Source organism: Amblyomma americanum, chromosome 1 (assembly GCF_052857255.1).
Source record: "Amblyomma americanum isolate KBUSLIRL-KWMA chromosome 1, ASM5285725v1, whole genome shotgun sequence".
NCBI classification, from domain to species: Eukaryota; Metazoa; Arthropoda; class Arachnida; order Ixodida; family Ixodidae; genus Amblyomma; species Amblyomma americanum.
The window spans coordinates 14,734,670-14,752,813 of NC_135497.1; the positions used below are offsets into that span (position 1 = coordinate 14,734,670).

Below are 18,144 nucleotides of genomic sequence, written 5' to 3' on the forward strand. Positions count from 1 at the left end.
GCCAAGCCTCTAGACGTAGCTGTAGCGCTTGGCACTGTCTCAGCGGACTCAAATATCAGTGATATGCCTGTCGAAAGTTAGTCAGACTGCTACGTTAATTTGTTTCGGAAGTCGTTGACAGCCGCCGCGGTGGTTCAATGGTTTTGGTGCTCGGCTGCTGACCCAAAAGACGGGAGTTCGATGCCCGGCCGCGCCGGTCGCATTTTGATGGTGGGGAAATGCTAGAGGTCCGTTTACGGTGCGATGTCAGGGCACGTTAAACCACCCTAGGTGGTCTAAATTATCCGGAGCCCTCCACTACGGCGTCCCTCATAGCCTGAGTCGCTTTGAGACGTTAAACCACCATGAACCGTGAAAGTCGTTGACGCAGATAAAGCCCGGGTTCATGCACACAGAAAGAAAGGTTTCACTTTCGAAAAATAATAGCCTCGTTCTGAAAGTCCTGAGAAAGGCGGGCAGCGTCCTTCTTCGGCAGCTGGCATATTGGGCTTCCAAGGCGGCACTGGCAACGTGAACCTAGTGCCGATTCCAGGTCCAGCTCCGACGCATGACTGTGGTTACGTCCGCCAGGGTGGACCTGCAAGCCGAGGGAAAAAAATGGTTGCTCAGCCACTGGTGGCCAGTGTGTGGTGTTAAGCCGCAGTTTTCCCCAAAAGGCCGGCACCCTCCGAACGCGCGACAAATCCTGACGCTGTCCAGTGGCGCATCCAACCTGCTCGGGGCGCGCGGCGGTGTCTCTGCGAAAAAACTTGGGCGCATCACCCATCACGCGGTGACTCGAGCATATAGGGGACGTGGCACGGAGTATCTTGTACAAGCATGCCGGCATGATGGGAGAGTCGATGCGCAGCCGAAAAAAAAAAGTGGTTTTCTCTCGTCACAAGGGAATGCATAGTTGGAGAAGCGCCGCAAGTATTTTTCTGCAAGAACTGTCACTGGTTCTTGCATAGTTGCGCTTTAAAAAAAAACATGAACAGAACTTGAGCTAGAAAACAACCAAAAACACTCGTTCGCTTCAATTCCCCGCAGCGTACACAAAACACACGGACAGAAAGAGACCCACGACCAATTGCAAAGGTTGAAGAGAATTACGTCAGCTCGCCACCTGTGCTGTTAAGCGATAAGGAGTGCCGTTTCATGGGCATATTGACCCAATAATGCCTGTGTCATAACCTGCTGTGTCGCACCAATAATAATAATAATAATAATAATAATAATAATAATAATAATAATAATAATAATAATAATAATAATAATAATAATAATAATAATATTAATAATAATAATAATAATAATAATAATAATAATAATAATAAAAATAATAATCGCAATAACAATCGAAGTCGGCGCTTTGTGGTGTGTTTGTTTCTGTCCGTGTCCTTTGTGTGCGCTGTGCGAAATGAAGCATGCACAACCAACTAGCCCAGCAGTTCGTCTTGAGCAAACTCATTCGCAAACTAGCAGCTGCAAGTCCAAGGAACATTCTCATACATGTACTTCACGATGAAAAAAGTCAGAGTACCATCCATATCTTGATAATACGGTAAAAATAAAGTTGTATTCTTATCCAGTCTGAACCTTTTCAGTACCCAGAATTTTTCTCTCCTGGTAAGCAGAATCGACGGTTTGCTTGCACATGGCGCTTGTTTGCCCGAACCGATGCAGTGAGCCTTCGGGGGGTCAAGCTGAAGGAAACCCGCAGCCACGTAGCTAAGAAAGAAGGCACTTTCAGCAATCCTTTATGCTAATGCACTGCTCAGAGTTACTCTATTTTTTTTTTTTTACGAAAGGCCGCAGTAACTTCCTCACATCTCCGCGGACACCTATGTGAGGGAAGCTAGGAGTGAAAGAAGAGGAGCTGTAGTGGAGGGCTCCAGTAATTTCGACCACTACTGACACCGCGCAGCACACGGGCACCTTTTCGCATTCCGCCTCTACCGAACTTCCGCGTTCGCACCAGGTACTCAGTAGTCGAGCGCCATAACCACTGAGGCACCTCGTATTCTCTATGATGGAAAGAAACTTGGAAGAAAGATATACCACACTCAATATGAGCGACCTCTCGCACTTATGTATGTACTATCACGACTAAAAACTACGGGGACACTTTGTGGGCCTAAAGTGTGCATGCCGAAAGCCTTCCTGTCACTCGACTGCCTGTTGCTATACAGTTGCTATACACAACTGTGCGTGCGCCGCGCGCCACAGCTGTTACTGGGGCGAGCGGCGCGACTGACGTCACTGTTGCTATGCGCACATGCGCATGCGCCGTCTGCTACTGGAGGTGCGAGGAGGATGCGTGCCGGTAAGGGGAAGGGTAGCAGCTGGCACTGCGCCAAGATGAGCCGGACGGACACCGTTACCGCGAGTATGAGCGCTTAAAGGCTTTCGCCTTAAAAAAGTTATTTAGACGCAGTCACGAAATCTATTCGCTTGAAATGTGTCAAAGTGTGCGGAGACGTGCAAGTTCTATCCGCTGGTAACGATGGCACGCGACTGGGTCACGAGGTAGAGCTACAACAAACTTTTTTTCCAAGAACACGCGGCCCGTAAACTTTTGATCACGATGGTACGTTGCAGAATGTAAAGAACAGCTAAATTGCACGTTTTCTTCCAACGTAACAATTCCTTAGAGAAAAAAGATCCTTCAGTGATGAACTTTTGTATGGCAATATAACAGGTTGTTTACTTTTATAATTAAGCATGCACTGCGTAATGTCGACCAAACAAGTAGAAAACAAAGATAACGTGTCATGCTATGCGTATGCAGCCAAAAGCCGCTGTTGGTCGTACATTAGCTTAAGGGGATTACCTTCTATTTTTTTATGCATGCAATGTAATAAAACATCCGTTCTCATAACTTACTAGTTTTCAGACATTCAGAAGGTTGTTCTTTATTTCAGTGTTAACACTTAATGAAACATTCCGCAACCTAGCCAGTCCTTTATCTGTATGCTTGATGGCCGGCCTTAGGATGATCATGTCAGCACGAGACGTTACGCTGTCTGCCATGCTGTCTGCATAGTCATTCATGCCCTCGTGAATGCAAAAATAACATACTACGTCTTATGCATTGGTTTCTCTTCCGTGTTTTTCTGAGTCAGTGAATAAACTTTTATTGTCCAGCAGAAAAGGCGTCCCCCCCCCTCCCCAGCGCTAAGACCGGGGGGGGGGGGGGGGGGAGGCCGGGACGCCTTGTTCTCTGGCGGGTTCTTTGACCCGTCGGACGAGGAGGAGCTGGAGCTCAGGGTCCGGGCTTTGCAGTCGGGCCTCCCAGGCTTCTTTATTATATGCCCTCCGGCTAATTGCTTTAATCATAGAAGCTTGTGGCCAAGTGCTACACCAGGGTGGCCAAATCCTGCTCTGGTGAGAGAGTGCGTTGTCGGTTCAGGTCACCGAGATCAGGCCGCACTCCAGGCCTGGTTATGCAATTCCATCGACACGCGGATTTTGTTTTTTTTTTTAAACCCGGTGGAGAATTGCGCGGCACCAGGATTTGAACCCCGGTCCTCTTGCACGCGAGGCGGATGTTCTACCTCTACCCCATCGCTGCATCGTTAGTCGAATTCGCGGATAGAAATAATTTACGGATCATGAATACCTTCTTCTGCAAACGAGAAAACAGGAAGTGGACCTGGAAGAGCCCCAATTGTGAAACTAAAAATGAAATCGACTTCATACTATGCGCTAAACCTGGCATCATTCAGGATGTGGCCGTCCTCGGAAAGGTGCGTTGTAGCGACCACAGAATGATAAGGTCTAGAATTAGCATAGACTTGAAGAGGGAACGGAAGAAGCTAGTGAAGTAGAAGACCATTCACGAGTTAGCCGTAAGAGGGAAAGCACAGGAGTTTAGGATAGCGCTGCAAAACAGATATTCGGCTTTAACTGAGGGACCCGCCGCGGTGGCTCAGTAGTTAGGGCGCTCGACTACTGATCCGGAGTTCCCGGGTTCGAACCCGACCGCGGAGGCTGCGTTTTTATGGAGGAAAAACGCCAAGGCGCCCGTGTGCTGTGCGATGTCAGTGCACGTTAAAGATCCCCAGGTGGTCGAAATTATTCCGGAGCCCTCCACTACGGCACCAGTTTCTTCCTTTCTTCTTTCACTCCCTTCCTTATCCCTTCCCATACGGCGCGGTTCAGGTGTCCAACGATATATGAGACAGATACTGCGCCATTTCCTTTCCCCAAAAACCAATTAAATAAATAAAAAAATAAACTGAGGAAAACGATCTTGATGTTCATTCAATGCACGATAATCTGACATCCATAATTACGGAGTGCGCAGTAGAAGTAGGCGGTAGGACAGTTCGAAAGGATACCGGGAAGCTATCTCAGGTGACGAAAGATCTGATTAAGAGGCGCCAAAGCATGAGGGCGTCTAACCCTACCGATAGAATAGAACTAACGGAGCTATCAAAGTTAATAAATAAGCGCAAGGTAGCCGACATAAGGAAGTTTAATATGGAGAGAATCGAGCATGCTCTAAAGAACGGAGGTAGCCTAAAAGCAGTGAAGAGGAAACTAGGCATAGGTAAAAACCAGATGTATGCATTAAGAGACAAGCAGGGCAATGTCATTAGCAATATGTATAAGATAGTTAACGTAGCCGAAGAGTTCTACACAGACCTGTACAGTAGCCAATGTAATCAGAGCACTAATGAGAAAGACAGCAGTGCACAGCAATGCGTCATCCCGCCAGTAACGAAAGCTGAAGAAAGCCTTAGAAGCAATGAAAAGGGGAAAAGCAGCTGGGGAGGATCAGGTAACAGCAGATCTGTTGAAGGATGGAGGGGACATCGTGCTAGAAAAACTAGCCACCCTCTATACGCAATGCCTTATGACCTCGACTGTACCAGAAGCTTGGAAGAATGCAAACATTATCTTAATTCATAAGAAGGGAGACGCCAAGGACTTGAAAAATTACAGGCCGATCAGCTTACTATCCGTTGCCTACAAAGTATTTACTAAGGTAATCGCTAATAGAGTCAGGGCAACGTTAGACTTTAATCAACCAAATGATCAGGCAGGCTTTCGCAAAGGATATTCCAAAATAGATCATATTCACACTATCAATAAGGTGATAGAGAAATGCGCAGAATATAACCAACCTCTATATATAGCTTTCATTGATTACGAGAAAGCATTCGACTCAGTGAAAACCTCAGCAGTCATACAGGCATTGCGTAATCAGGGGGGTAGAAGAGCCTTATGTCAAAATACTGGAAGATATATATAGCAACTGCAAAACTACTATAGTCCTCCATAAAGTCAGCAATAAAATACCAATAAGGAAGGGCGTCAGGCAAGGAGACACGATCTCGCCAATGCTGTTCACCGCATGTTTACAGGAGGTATTTCGAGGCCTGAATTAGGAACAGTTGGGAATAAGAATGAATGGAGAATACCTAAATAATCTGCGATTTACTGATGACATTGCCTTGCTGAGTCACTGAGGAGGTGAACTGCAAATCATGATCAATGAGTTAGACAGGCAGAGCAGATCGATGGGTCTAAAAATTAACATGCAGAAAACCAAGGTAATGTCCAACAGCCTAGCAAGGGAACAACAGTTCACAATTGGCAGCGAGAGCCTAGAAGTTGTGACGGAATACGTTAGGGCAGGTAGTGACAGCTGATCCGGATCATGAGAGGGAGATAACTAGAAGGATAAGAATGGGGTGGAGCGCATATGACAAATTCTCGCAGATCATGAGTGGCAGTTTACCAATTTCCCTCAAGAGGAAAGTGTACAACAGCTTAATCTTACCGGTACTCACCTACGGGGCAGAAACGTGGAGGCTAACGAAAAGAGTTCAGCTTAAGTTAAGGGCAACGCAACGAGCCATGGAAAGAAAAATGATAGGTGTAACGTTAAGAGACCGGAAGCTGGTAGAGTGGGTGAGGGAACAAACACGGGTTAATGACATGCTAGTCGAAATCAAGAGAAAGAAATGGGCTTGGGCAGGGAATGTAATGCGAAGGCAAGATAACCGCTGGTCCTTAAAGGTAACGGAGTGGATTCCAAGAGAAAGTAAGCGTAGCAGGGGGCGGCAGAAGGTTAGGTGGGCGGATGAGATTAATACCCCTGTCACACGGGCCCTCTAAAGGCACTTTGAACTAATGCTCCTTTACGCTCCCAAAGGAGCACTACTTGAAGGGAGTTCGTCTGTGCTACACGGTCGCGGAACGACCTTCGCAAGAAGTTTTTAGCGCCCTCATCGGCGAAAAGCGTTATTAAAATTGTAAACCTCACTGCACATGTAAATACAGAAATGTCACATTTTTTTGGTAAATTAGTTTTATAACCGTATTATGTTAAAGCAACAAACAACATGGCCGACATGGCGGCATATTTACCGTGGCTACCGTGACGCTTGTATATCTGGAACGAGAGTATGGCGTGGTGAGACTGCCAGAAAACAAATGATCTTATATTTTAAAACACCACTAATCTTATGAAGTGAATTTATAAAATGAAAATTGAACGTTTCTTTTCTCAATTTATTTATGCTGTTAACTCGCTGGGAGAGAGAGTACTCCCTTGAAGCCTCAAAGGACGAACTCGAGCTGCCTTGTTTCGAAGCTCCTTTGAGCTAGGCGTTTTTTGGCGCGTCCGTGTGGCAGCGCGCGTTCGTCCTTAGAGTAATGAAGCATTAGTTCAAAGTACCTTTACAGTGTCCGTGTGACAGGGGTATAAGAAGTTTGCAGGCAAAGGGTGGATGCAGCTGGAAAAAGATAGGGTTAATTGGAGAGACATGGGAGTGGCCTTTGCCCTGCAGTGGGTGTAGTAAGGTTGATGATGATGCCCTCCGGCAAGAATCCGAGCTGGCGGGGGTGCCAGTCTGCTCTACAATCGATAATGTACTGTAATCTCCCCATATTTTTTCGTCCTCCGCTCTCTTGGTCGAGGAGCCCCGTGCCAACCCGGTGGTATAGAACTCGAGCCAACTCGAGGGCCGCCTCATTTCGAAGGACGGCAGCATGCGCGGGTGTCCATGTTACAGTAATTGCCCCGTCTATTTTCCTTTGGCAAAAGATCTTCACCGCTATAGGCAAGACGCGTACTTTGCTAAAATAATGGATTGCGGTTTTGCTGCCGCTTAGGATACATTAGCGTCCGTCCCGACGCAGACCGGCGCTACAGCAGTCTTCTCTGCCGTCTCCGATGAGCTGGTACCTAGTGGCGGCCGTAATGGCGTTACCGCGGCCATCCACTGCCACTGCCACCGTGTATCTTCCGCGGCCCCCCGTGGCATCTACATACGCCACTTCTCCCTCAGGTTTTTTCTCGAAGCGGATCTGAATTGCTTGTGCTTTCTTTCTCTTCTATATTGGTTATGTTCCGGGTGCATATTCTTTGGGAAGGGCGGGGGGGGGGGGGGTGGAATGTATAGGCCTTTCCTAATCCCCTACTGTACTCTATTTTGGGACCAGGACCTCCGTCCGGGTTAGGCCTATTTTGAGCACGATTGCCCTGCCTGTCCGTGTCATACGCAGCCTCTCAATCTGAGGGGTGAGCACCGCTTCAGCTAGTTCCCCCCCCCCCCCCGTTTTGTTCATCCCGAGCGCCATGAGTCGCTACGTAGATGTGCACGCTTAGAGTCTTAAATCTGTGTTGACGCATCTTGTAATTAGGCAGTTTAGCTTGTCCCTTTCTCCCGCCTTGAGGGCAAGGTCGGTGTGTAATAGCTGATCCTATACTGAAATCCACGGTTTGACGGAAACCCGTCTGGTCAGGTATGTTCATGGCGGAAATTCTTCAAGCGCCGACCAACCGTTTACAAAATGACGTTTCGGCTCTGAGAACATTCTGAGAAAATTGGCGCTGAGAACATTTCCTTTTCTCCTCAACAACATAGAACCGGCCATAGAGTTTACTACGGAAGAGAAAGTGGACGGTGGTCTGCCTTTCTTGGACGTCCTGGTGAAACGCGACGGCCCTGGAATGCCATTCCGTGTATTCCGGAAGGACACGCACACTGGCATGTACCTCAACTTCAGTTCCGTACACCCGGCCCGTCACAAGAAGTCTGTTGTCGCCTCACTTGTCCGGCGATCGGAAAACATCTGCTCTACGCCTGAAGAGAAAGCGAGAGATCTGGATACCGTTCGCCGTGACCTGATGTCTTCGGGCTATCCCAGTTCCTTAATTCATACGAAAATCCGAGAATCGCCCAGCTCACCCGCCGTCACAGCAACCCCAGCGAGAGAAGATGAAAAGGATTCCGATAACCTACGTCCCGGGAGTGAGTGAAAGCTTACCCTGCATATTCCAATCGTAGGAAGTCGACGTCGCACATGTACTCACGCGGAAGCTCCGGCGCGCGATGGTTGCAGTGAAAGACTAGATAAACAAGGAGAAATTCCCAGGCATCGTGTATAGTATTCCCAGCGCTGATTGTGAGCATGTGTATATTGGTGAAACACGCGATTTGCGGAAAATATTGCAGTAGCACCACAATGATGTCAAGAACAAGCTCGTGGCGACCAACGCACTGGCTGATCATGCTGTCTCCGAGGGCCATGACATTGACTGGGATGGCACGAAGATAATTGAAAAAGAAAAGAGCAAGACGGCAAGGCTTTGCCTAGAATCTTTTTATATTCAGACGATGGCAAACACGCTTAATCGCAACGAAGGCAATCTACCACCGATATACTCCCGCTGCTTACGTCATAGCATGAAAGCTATGTAACCGACCTTCATTCTTTTCTTTCATTGTGAACAAGCCCCTGTGAGCCGGGGCCGAAACGTCATTTCTTTAAACGATTGGTCGGCGCTTGAAGAATTTGCGCCCTGACCCTACTGAAAATGAAGGCTTGGACTAGCCTCAGTGGATTCTTCTCTTTCGACCCTCGGCCCTCGCTTGTCAGGCGTCTGATGAGGCTCATGGTCTGCATCGCGTGGCGCTTCAATTTCTCAGGGGTCTCTCCGTTATACCCACGGTCCTGGAGAAGTAGGCCGACAATTCTGATTTGGTTAACTTTCAGGACTTCCGAATCCGCTACGTTAATTTTAATTTCGGAAGGCGCCTTGCACCTGAGATGTCGCGGGTTGTAGATGAATACTTTCAACATTTGCGGAAAGCACGCTAGTCCTCTCTCCGCCGCGTACCTATTATATGGTTACCTTTTGTAACGTACGTTCAATCTCGGAGTTGTAGGGACCTGCCCCACTCGTCCCCTGTGGTTTGCTTCTCCAGGATTCGTCTTCCTAGTTAGTTATCTTAACCAACAAGGGAGGGCGCCAGCGTCGCAGCGTCACGAGTGCCACGGACGGCGTGACTGCTGTGCGCGCGGGGTGGGGGGAGGGAGAGGAAGACACAACGCTCTTTTGCTGGGGATCTCGTCATGCACGGGCGCGTCGGCGCGGCTATCCGCTCTCCGCCAGTGGGGCGAACGTTCTCCTGCATCTCACCCCGACAGGCTTTGGATTTTCCCCCTGCCTAACGTGGGCGAACATTCGCTCGTTACCTTGCTGGTGAGTCGGACGACCACGATTCCTTAGCGTGTTTTGTTGCTAGCTGGCGCTATTGCTGCTATAGCAATAAATGCCTTGTTTGTGTAAGCCAGAGTGTCGCTCCTTTGTTGCCCCTAAGAGCAAGGCCGGCCTTGGTCGGCGTGCGCTCGGTAGCGCACGCAATCACGGGGTGGGGTCTGACGGTATTGAACTGTGTCAGCCATGGTTAAGCGGGAAGAACGTATTTCTCCCCTCTATTAAAACCCCACAGAGTCACTGCCCTTATTCATCCACACAGCAATGTCGTCCACGTACGGGCTGAAATTTAGCCTCTCTAGCTGTAGAGTGCGACTAATTTAGAAACCTTAGGTCGGCAGAAGACGAGCAACACATCCTGGATATTGAGGAGTGGGCGAAACAACTAAAATCGAACGTTAGCGAGGCTACCAAGACGTTCGAAGGAAAGGATGCCCCGGAGATCGCGGAAGCTGCCTGCTACACTAGTGGGAGGCAAAACAAAGAATGGAGAAACGGCTTTAAAAAGAAAGAATGGAACAGAACCCTCAGGCGAAGACTGTATAGCGAGTGTAGGCTATCTCTGTGTTAGGGCGCGAATTAACGGCAGGATGCCTTATTACTTTTTCAAACTGTTTATTAACAAGGGTTCGGTTGACCCTCTCAACTTGACCGTTCGCGCGAGGGTGTCTCGTTGAGTTCAGCACGTGCTGGATACCCCTGGCTTTGCAGAATTCCTCAAATGCCTTTGATGTGAAGCACGTTCCTCGGTCGGTTATTATCCTTTCCGGCAGACCGTGACTAAAGGTGAAGTCCTCACAAGACTTTATCACACTTTTTGCCGATGTGTCTCGTGAAGGGAAGAGCCTCACGTACTTTGTCAGGTTGTCGATGACGACAAGGATGTACTTGTTTCCCTTTTTGCTTCTCACAAATGGGCCCAGGTGATCTGCATGAATGGTCTCGAACGGTCGCCGCCCAGGAGGGATGGGGTGCAGGAGTCCCTTTTCCTTGCCACTTGGCACCTTGCAGATCAGGCACTCAAAACACCGTCTGATGTGCTCACGGACGTACCTGCGCATCCCTGGGAACCAGTATGTTTCACTGATCTTTGCGATTGTGCGATCAAGCCCGAAGTGACCTTCCAAGTCGTGAAATTTAACACAAAGGCTTTTTCGCATGGAATTAGGCATAACGTATAGCAACTTTTTCTTGCCGTTTGCCTCTGTTTCGCGAAACAGTCGTCCCTCCTTCAGCACGAAGTTCTGTGCCAAGGCGCGTTCTTCTGCAGATCGATCGCATGACTTTTTATCTAGAATTGTAGCTATCCGACGAATTTCTTCGTCTGTCCTTTGAATTATCAAAGCTTGGTCGTGCAAACTGATTGTCATCCACATGTCCAGTTTGTCGGCGATGACGTTATCCCACGGATCGCTTGGGTCTTCAACTGCAGCGCGACTCATTGCGTCAACGTGCTCCATCTTCGAACCTGATCGATGGCGTATGTCGAAGGTATACTCTTGAAGCATGTCAAACCATCTGGCTATCTGTGGCTTGAGCGTCTTTGTGGCATTCAGGTAGACGAGAGCCTGACAATCAGTCACATGGGTGAACTCCATTCCAATCAACAACGGTCTCAATCTCTCGATGGTCCACACTATTGCCAGCAGCTCCAACTTACTCGAATGGTAAAACCTCTCAGCTGGGCTGGTCTTTTTGCTGACGTAGTAGACGGGGTGTAGGACGTCATTCTCATCCGCTTGCAGAAGAATGCCCGCCAACCCGTTAGCACAGGCGTCGGTGTGCACCTCTGTTCTCGCCTTCGGATTGTAGAGCTGCAGCACAGGATGTGATGTCAATGCGCTCTTCAGGACCTGAAATGCGTCCTCCTGATCCTGGTTCCAGTGAAATGCGTCGCCTTTTCGAGTTAACCGACTCAGCGGTTCGCTCAGCGCTGCGTAACGCGGGACAAAGCGTCTGAAGAAGCTGGTGAGCCCGAGAAACCTCTTGACTTCATGAAGGTCTTTCGGCACTGAGAACCCATCGATTGCCCTTACTTTGTCAGTTCCCGGTCTCACGCCACCTTCACCGATGACGAAGCCAAGGTACTCGACTCGGTGATCTGCGAATCTACACTTTGAAAGTCGGAGTGTCTGTCCTGCGTCGCGGAGAGTTCGGAACACTTTCGTCAGCCTTTCTAGCATCTCTTCAAAATTTTTCGCAGGTACAAGGATGTCATCCAAGTAGCATACTGCTATAGTATTGCGGAGATTTCCCAGAGCTGTGTTCATAAGGCGCTGGAACTCTGTTGGTCCATTCGAAAGTCCAAAAATGAGTCTTTCGAACATCCATGTTCCGTCTGGGGTCACAAAGGCGGTCTTCTCTTTTGCAGATTCCTTCAAAGGGATCTGAAGAAAGCCGTCCGCAAGGTCAAGCGTTGTGAAGAGCTTGCTTCCTGCGAGCTGCTCGACAGCGTCATCAATTAGTGGCAAGGGGTACTTGTCCTTGACTGTCTGTGCATTCAGCTTCCGATAATCGACTACAAGTCTCGGTTCGCCGTTTTTCTTGCGCACGAGAAGTACAGGGCTTGCGTAAGGTGACCGTGACTCCGTCACAATTCCTGCGTCCTTCCACTCGCTGACAATTTTCTGCACAGTTTCACGCTCTTCTTTGCTTGTTCGGTAGGGTCTAGAAGAAACCGACATACTTCCTTCCTTCAGGACAATGTCCATTTCAATGAGGTTGGTGCAGCCTAGCTCCTCAATATTCGTTGCGAAGCACTCGCGGTGTTGGTTGAGGAGTTTGAGTAGGTCTTGTCGTTCCTTCGTCGTCACGTCGTTGCCTGTTGCAACATCCTTCTCGTGAATCGGATCCGCAGTTGCCGTTTTCACTTCCGTTGTTTCGCTTGTTGTACTGAGCTTAGCCGTGTCTATATTTACTTCTTCTACTCGACCAAGGCTCATCCCTTTCTTCAGAACCTTCTCGCAGTTGGAAGTGTTTGCCACAGGTACACTGAGCTGCTTGCTGGCAACACGAAACACGCTTCCAGTCATCGTACCCTTTCGCTGGTACAGGACGTCAGTCTCGCCTTCAAGGTCTACACTTGCCATGATGAAATTCACTGAACGTGGCTCGAGGGCTACGTCGTTCTTTGTAGTGATTTTTAAGGCTTGGTTTTGGGTGAAGGGTTCGAGATGTCCGAATGTATCGTCTCTCTTGTCCATGATCTTGAAGGTGTCGTCTACCTTGACATAAGCGATGTTAGGCAACTCCGTCCACGTGCGACCAATGATTACAGAGAAGTGCTGTGCTGTGTCCGGCACGACATGAAGCATGACGTTTTCGCCTTTTACGCCATCTATCTCTATTGTTGTTCTGAATCTTGAAAGGCATTTGACAGGGCTTTGGCCAAATCCATACAACTCCAGGTTGTCTTCTTCGAAGCAAGAGCAACAACCCATGGCGTCGGATGCCTTGATCGTGCAGACTGAACTTCCGGTGTCGACGAGCGCATCATAGCTCTTCTGGTTGACCACCGCAGTCTTCACGTACTTAATGTTGGGTAGCTCGCTACTCGATGACGCAGACACGTATTGTGATGGCTGTCCAGCCCCCGGCTTTGTGGTTTCATTGTTGGTGCCGTGAACAGGCATCGGACAGTCTTTAACAACGTGACCGTATTTCCGGCATCTGTAACATTTCGGTTCTGCGGCCCTTTCAGCGCTACCGTGCGCGATCTGCTTCGGCTTCGTTTCCACGCCTTCTGGTGTGGTCGACACACGCTTGCTTCCGCCCTGGCTGGGTGGCCGGTGGCTTCCATGGGAGCTGAGGTAGGCTTCCTCCCCTGCTTCGAGGCTTTTTGCCGCCTCAAGCAGCTCCAAGGATGTAGTGAAGCTTGCTGCTTTAAGCCGCAGTATCGCAGCGTGGTTTGCATTCTGCAGGCCCGCAATGATCAAATTCTTCCATTGCAAAGTGTCCCCCTTGACATCGCACTTTGTGCAGAGGTAACTCTTGTCGAAAAAATAGTCGACAACGGACTCGCGCGGACCTTGCGTACGGCGGAGCATTCTTTCGTAGAGGGCAAGTGGGTTGCTCTCGTCGTCGGGAAAGACCTTCTGCAGCTCCTCCGCCCATTTCTCCCAGGTCTCCAGCTGCTTCCCCCTTGCTCTGTGCCACTTCAAGGCAGTGCCGCTGAGCTTCGACGCTGCAACAGCGAAAACGACACCGTCCCTCCAGCTGGCCTGCCCCGCCACCATCTTGACATTCGATATCCACTCCCTTGCGCTCTCTCTCGCCCCGGTCCCCGCAATGGCGGTTCCCGAGAAGGCGGGAATGGATGCCGACAAGTCCGGCATTGCTGTAACTTGCGCGTTGCCTTGGTTTTGGGCTGCCAACAGCTGTACGTGGGCTAGTTGTTCGGTGAGCGTCGTCAGCGACTTGATTATTTCCCTGTCTTGGGACATGGCGATGCTGTAGGGGTTGCTGCTAGCTGACCGCTTCAGTTCGAGGAATCAGAGTATTGGAAGGAGGCTCACCGGTGCCGTCTTCACGCAGTCGGCGTCGTTGCGGTTGCCTTTTTCCCGTTGCTCCAGGCTTTCGGAGGCGGTAATCCGCTCCAGGCTTTCGGAGGCGGTAATCCCACTTCTGATTTGTAGGCTATCTTTGTGTTGGGGCGCGAATTAACGGCAGGATGCCTTATTACTTTTTCAAACTGTTTATTAACAAGGTTACGTTTAGAGCGATTACACGGGTGCGTACGGTCCAGCGTCCATCTTGCGTCTCCTGTCTTCCTCCCCGGGGTTGCTAGCCGCCTGCTCGCCCAGGGTTGCCGGACAACTGCGCTTTTTCCGCTGCGCGCGCTCGCCGCGCATCGGAAGGTCCGCTAACACGAGGCATAAAAGGTGATTTAAGATTATTCCTTCAACTTGAGCGAGCAAAACTGGGACACCAAATGCGACCAGATGGAGGGAGGTATGAACCTCGCCAAGACTGGGGGCATCCTCAGTCACCTGCTAGACCCCAGTAGCTCCAAAACGCAATCTAGACTCTAGACTATTCAAATTTAGGCAATTTCGATGGTGATGACGAGGAATTCAGCCAGAAACTGGAGGAAACGTACACAGGGGACAACCAACGTATCCCACTCCCAGTCTAGGACGGAGCTCCCTACCAGGTACTGGATACCCCCGTCACAGAGTCGGAAGTGAGGGTCGAGTTGTTTCGACTACGTAGAAATCCCGGCCCGGGGACAGACGGGCTAACTAATAAAATGCTTAGGAATTCGGATGATGCGTCTATAAGTTCCCCGGCGAAGTACATCCAAGAATGCTGGGAAAAGGGGGAGCTGCCGTAGCAGTGGAAAACGGCAAGTGTTATTCTAACCCCCAAACCGGGCATGCTCCCACGGCTCAGAAATCGTAGACCGATATCGCTCCCCTCGTGTTTGGGAAAGTTTTTTTTTATTATTTAACAATACTGTAGGCCTTTGCACAGGCCCAAACAGGAAGTTAATGAAAAACGTAGTTCAAACCAGACCCATAACCTATCTGGAGAACAACTATCTCTTCCCACACGCAGACCTCTCCACGCTGGATATAATGCTCCATATAAATCACGACATTGTAGATTCTCGATCGAAAGATACAAAGGTCAGACTAGGCTTAGACTTAACGAAAGCCTTTGATAACATAGCACATAAGTCAGTGCTGAGCGGCCTAAGCAAACTAAACGTACGATGCAAAACTTTCAATTACTTAAAGAATTTTCTCAGCGATAGAACAGCCCGCATAAAATATCAAGCGTACACACTTCTACGATAGAACTGGGAAGAAGGGGTACCCCCCAAGGCTCGGTGCTATATCCCCTTCTAATTACGTGCCATATGCGAGCTCCCAAGGCAACTAGAACATCTAGAGAGGCTAAATTTTTCTGCCTGCATTCAGCACTGACTACTAGAAGTCATCTTTTCTCACTGAAGTAGCTCGACTTTCGATTCAAGCCTTTAAAAGCGGTGCGGTGTTTGTGCCTTCGCAGACGCATCTGCGCATCCAGAACCCCGTACGCGACATGCGACGATAGTGGTTCTCTTCTTCCTGCTCTCTCCCAAACACAACACTGAAAAAAATCATTCCTCCCCTTAGATCCTCCTTCATGTGCAATAATCCTCAAAGCACCAGACCGCAAACGTTCGGAACCTCTCGCTGCACGGCGATGAGGTTGACCGAGCTCTCTTCTTGTGGGCGCAAGGCGTAGACGTTTGGTTGTTTGGGACGACCGCATGCGCGTATGACACCACTAGGAACGTTGTACGACGAGCGGTTGCATCACAATTTTGGTACGAATGTCGGGAAAACTGGCGCCACATGTAGGTTGGCCAATAGCTAGAATATACCTACATAGACGAACGACATGTAGAGGACTGTCTGAAGTGGCGGTGCATTTTCTGCACCATCTGCAAGTACACACAGACGCCGCCGGCTTTTCTCGTAATGGTAATGCTTTCGCATTTAGCGTTATGCTCACTCACGGTAGCAGGAGAGACTGTGGCGTGCCGCGTCCGCCTTGAGGCAGCGGCTGGTGCAGTACGAGGCGAGACCGCAGTCGATGCACTTGACGCGTCCGGCCTGGTTGCAGTCCGGCCGCTGGCACACGCCCAGGGGACCCACTGCGTGCAACGTCATTATGCAACGTCATGGCTCCGCATATATGTACGAGGGGGCGATGAGAAGTTCCTGGCCTTTCCCCCATTCTCGGGGAATTTAAAAGTTAGTTTTATGTAACCGTGCAAGTATCAGATGTTTCCGATTTTTATGGCTATTTTTAATATCAGGTAGAACCTCAGATGACAGAGGCACAAGCAAGATTCACGTCTGTTGAGTTACGGGCAGTCATAAAGTTTTTGTTCCTCCAGGGGAAGTCTGGAAAGGACATTCACACTGAGATGTCAGAAACACCAGGGGTGCAGTGTTCTTACTGCAGCAAAGTGAAAAGCCTGGGTTGCTCGTTTAAAGGCTGGGCATTTCACCGTGGAAGATGAGCCCCGTAGCTGGCGCCCCACAACCTCAACACACCCGGCAACAAGCGATGCTGTTCATAGGCTGATTTTTGAGGACTGACGAATATCCACCAAAAAGATAGCCCATATACTGGACATCTCCCGGGAGCGTGTTGATTTTATTATTACCAATATTCAGGCATGCGCCAGCTTTCAGCGAAGTGGGTGCCGATATGTTTGTACAGTTGTACAGAAAGAGGCACGAGTTGAGGCATCCAGAACTGTTTTGACCCATTTTGATGCTAAAAAGGACTTTTTGGGTAGATTAGTGACTGAGGATGAAACATGGCTTGACATTTATGTTCCCGAAACGAAGGAGCAGCGAAAGGAATGGCGCCACAGTGGGTCCCCGCGAACAAAGAAATTTCGCACCCAGAAATCGGCCAAAAAAGTCATGGCCTCCATTTTGTGAGACAAAGATGGCGTTTTGTTGGTGGACTACCTACCTCAGGGTTGTGGTATAAGCGGAGAATATTACTCCGACCTCCTTGACAAGCTGAAAGAGGCAATTAAGACAAAACGCCGGAGAAAGCTGAACAAAAGAATCCTTTAGTTGCAGGACAGTGCACCTGTGCACAAGTCCAAAGTTGTGGCGGTCAAATTGAGGACCCTGGGTTTCCAACTGGTGCACTATCCCAGGCCTATTCACCTGACCTGGCCTCTTCTAACTACCATACCTTTCCCAACTCGAAGAAACATCTCAAAGATACTCATTTCGACGACATTGCGGACGTCAAACATGCTGCCGAAAGCTGGTTTGACGACCTATCACATATATATTTTAATGAACTGGAAAAGCTGAAAGAACGATGTCACAAGTGCATCTGCCTGAGGGGGGAATATGTTCAATAAATGTGCGCTTTCAAAACTCTGACTCTATTATTTCTGTGCAAAGCCAGGAACTTCTCAGCACCCCATCGTGTGCCGCATTGTAGAACGTTTTGCCGGCGCTGCCCAATATCCAGTGCGCGCGGTCCATTTGTGCGGGGGGCTTTCAGAATGCTCGCGCATGGCCTTCAAGATTAGGCGGCGGGGTTTATCCAGGTTTAGGAAACCTCGCTGTAGCTGACTAATTACCTGCCATAATCCGCGGCGAAAGCGAATTACGACATAACGATCAGTATGGCATCTTTACATAGTTACAACTCCATTAGTTGAGCTCTTCGCTGTTTTGATTATTTTTCTCTTTACGGACGATCAATTCCGACGTAACAGGGGGGAGTGTTTGTTCAAGTGGTCCATGAAACCCTCACGCGAAGAAGCACTGCAAGAGGCAAAGAGGAAACAATTCGGCAGTGGAAAGGAGTTGAAAAATGGTCTTTGTTTCGCCTCCTTCGCCGCGTCGCAGACAGCGTCAGCTTTAAGGTCGCAAGTCTGTTCAAGTTGACCTGCCCTGAGAAAACTGATGTATTATTTGTCCACTGAAATTAATCTAAAACCAAAGGACTGCGCGACCGACTCGCTTCAAATGAAGCAAAGAGTTGTGACGAAACCGATAGCGCCACTGTCCATCGCGAACATTTCTTAGGACGCCACGCTACGGACACAGCGTGCCGAGGGTCCACTTCACTGATGGCCCTTCTGCTGATGATTTCGTGCTGGCCAGTACATT

The 18,144-nt window shown here is 49.3% G+C and overlaps 1 protein-coding gene across 1 annotated transcript in view; it reads right to left on the reverse strand.

Annotated features, from left to right (window-relative positions):
- Positions 1 to 382: 382 nt before the first annotated feature.
- The window catches only part of LOC144116893 (uncharacterized), a 67,348-nt gene continuing 49,586 nt past the window's right edge, over positions 383 to 18,144 (reverse strand). The window contains exons 10-11 of the mRNA XM_077651221.1: positions 16,005 to 16,142; positions 383 to 577 (exon numbers count right to left, since the gene is read on the reverse strand). Coding sequence (XP_077507347.1) covers positions 558 to 577; positions 16,005 to 16,142 — 158 coding nt within the window. The 3' untranslated portion in view covers positions 383 to 557. The remainder of the gene's footprint in view (positions 578 to 16,004; positions 16,143 to 18,144) is intronic.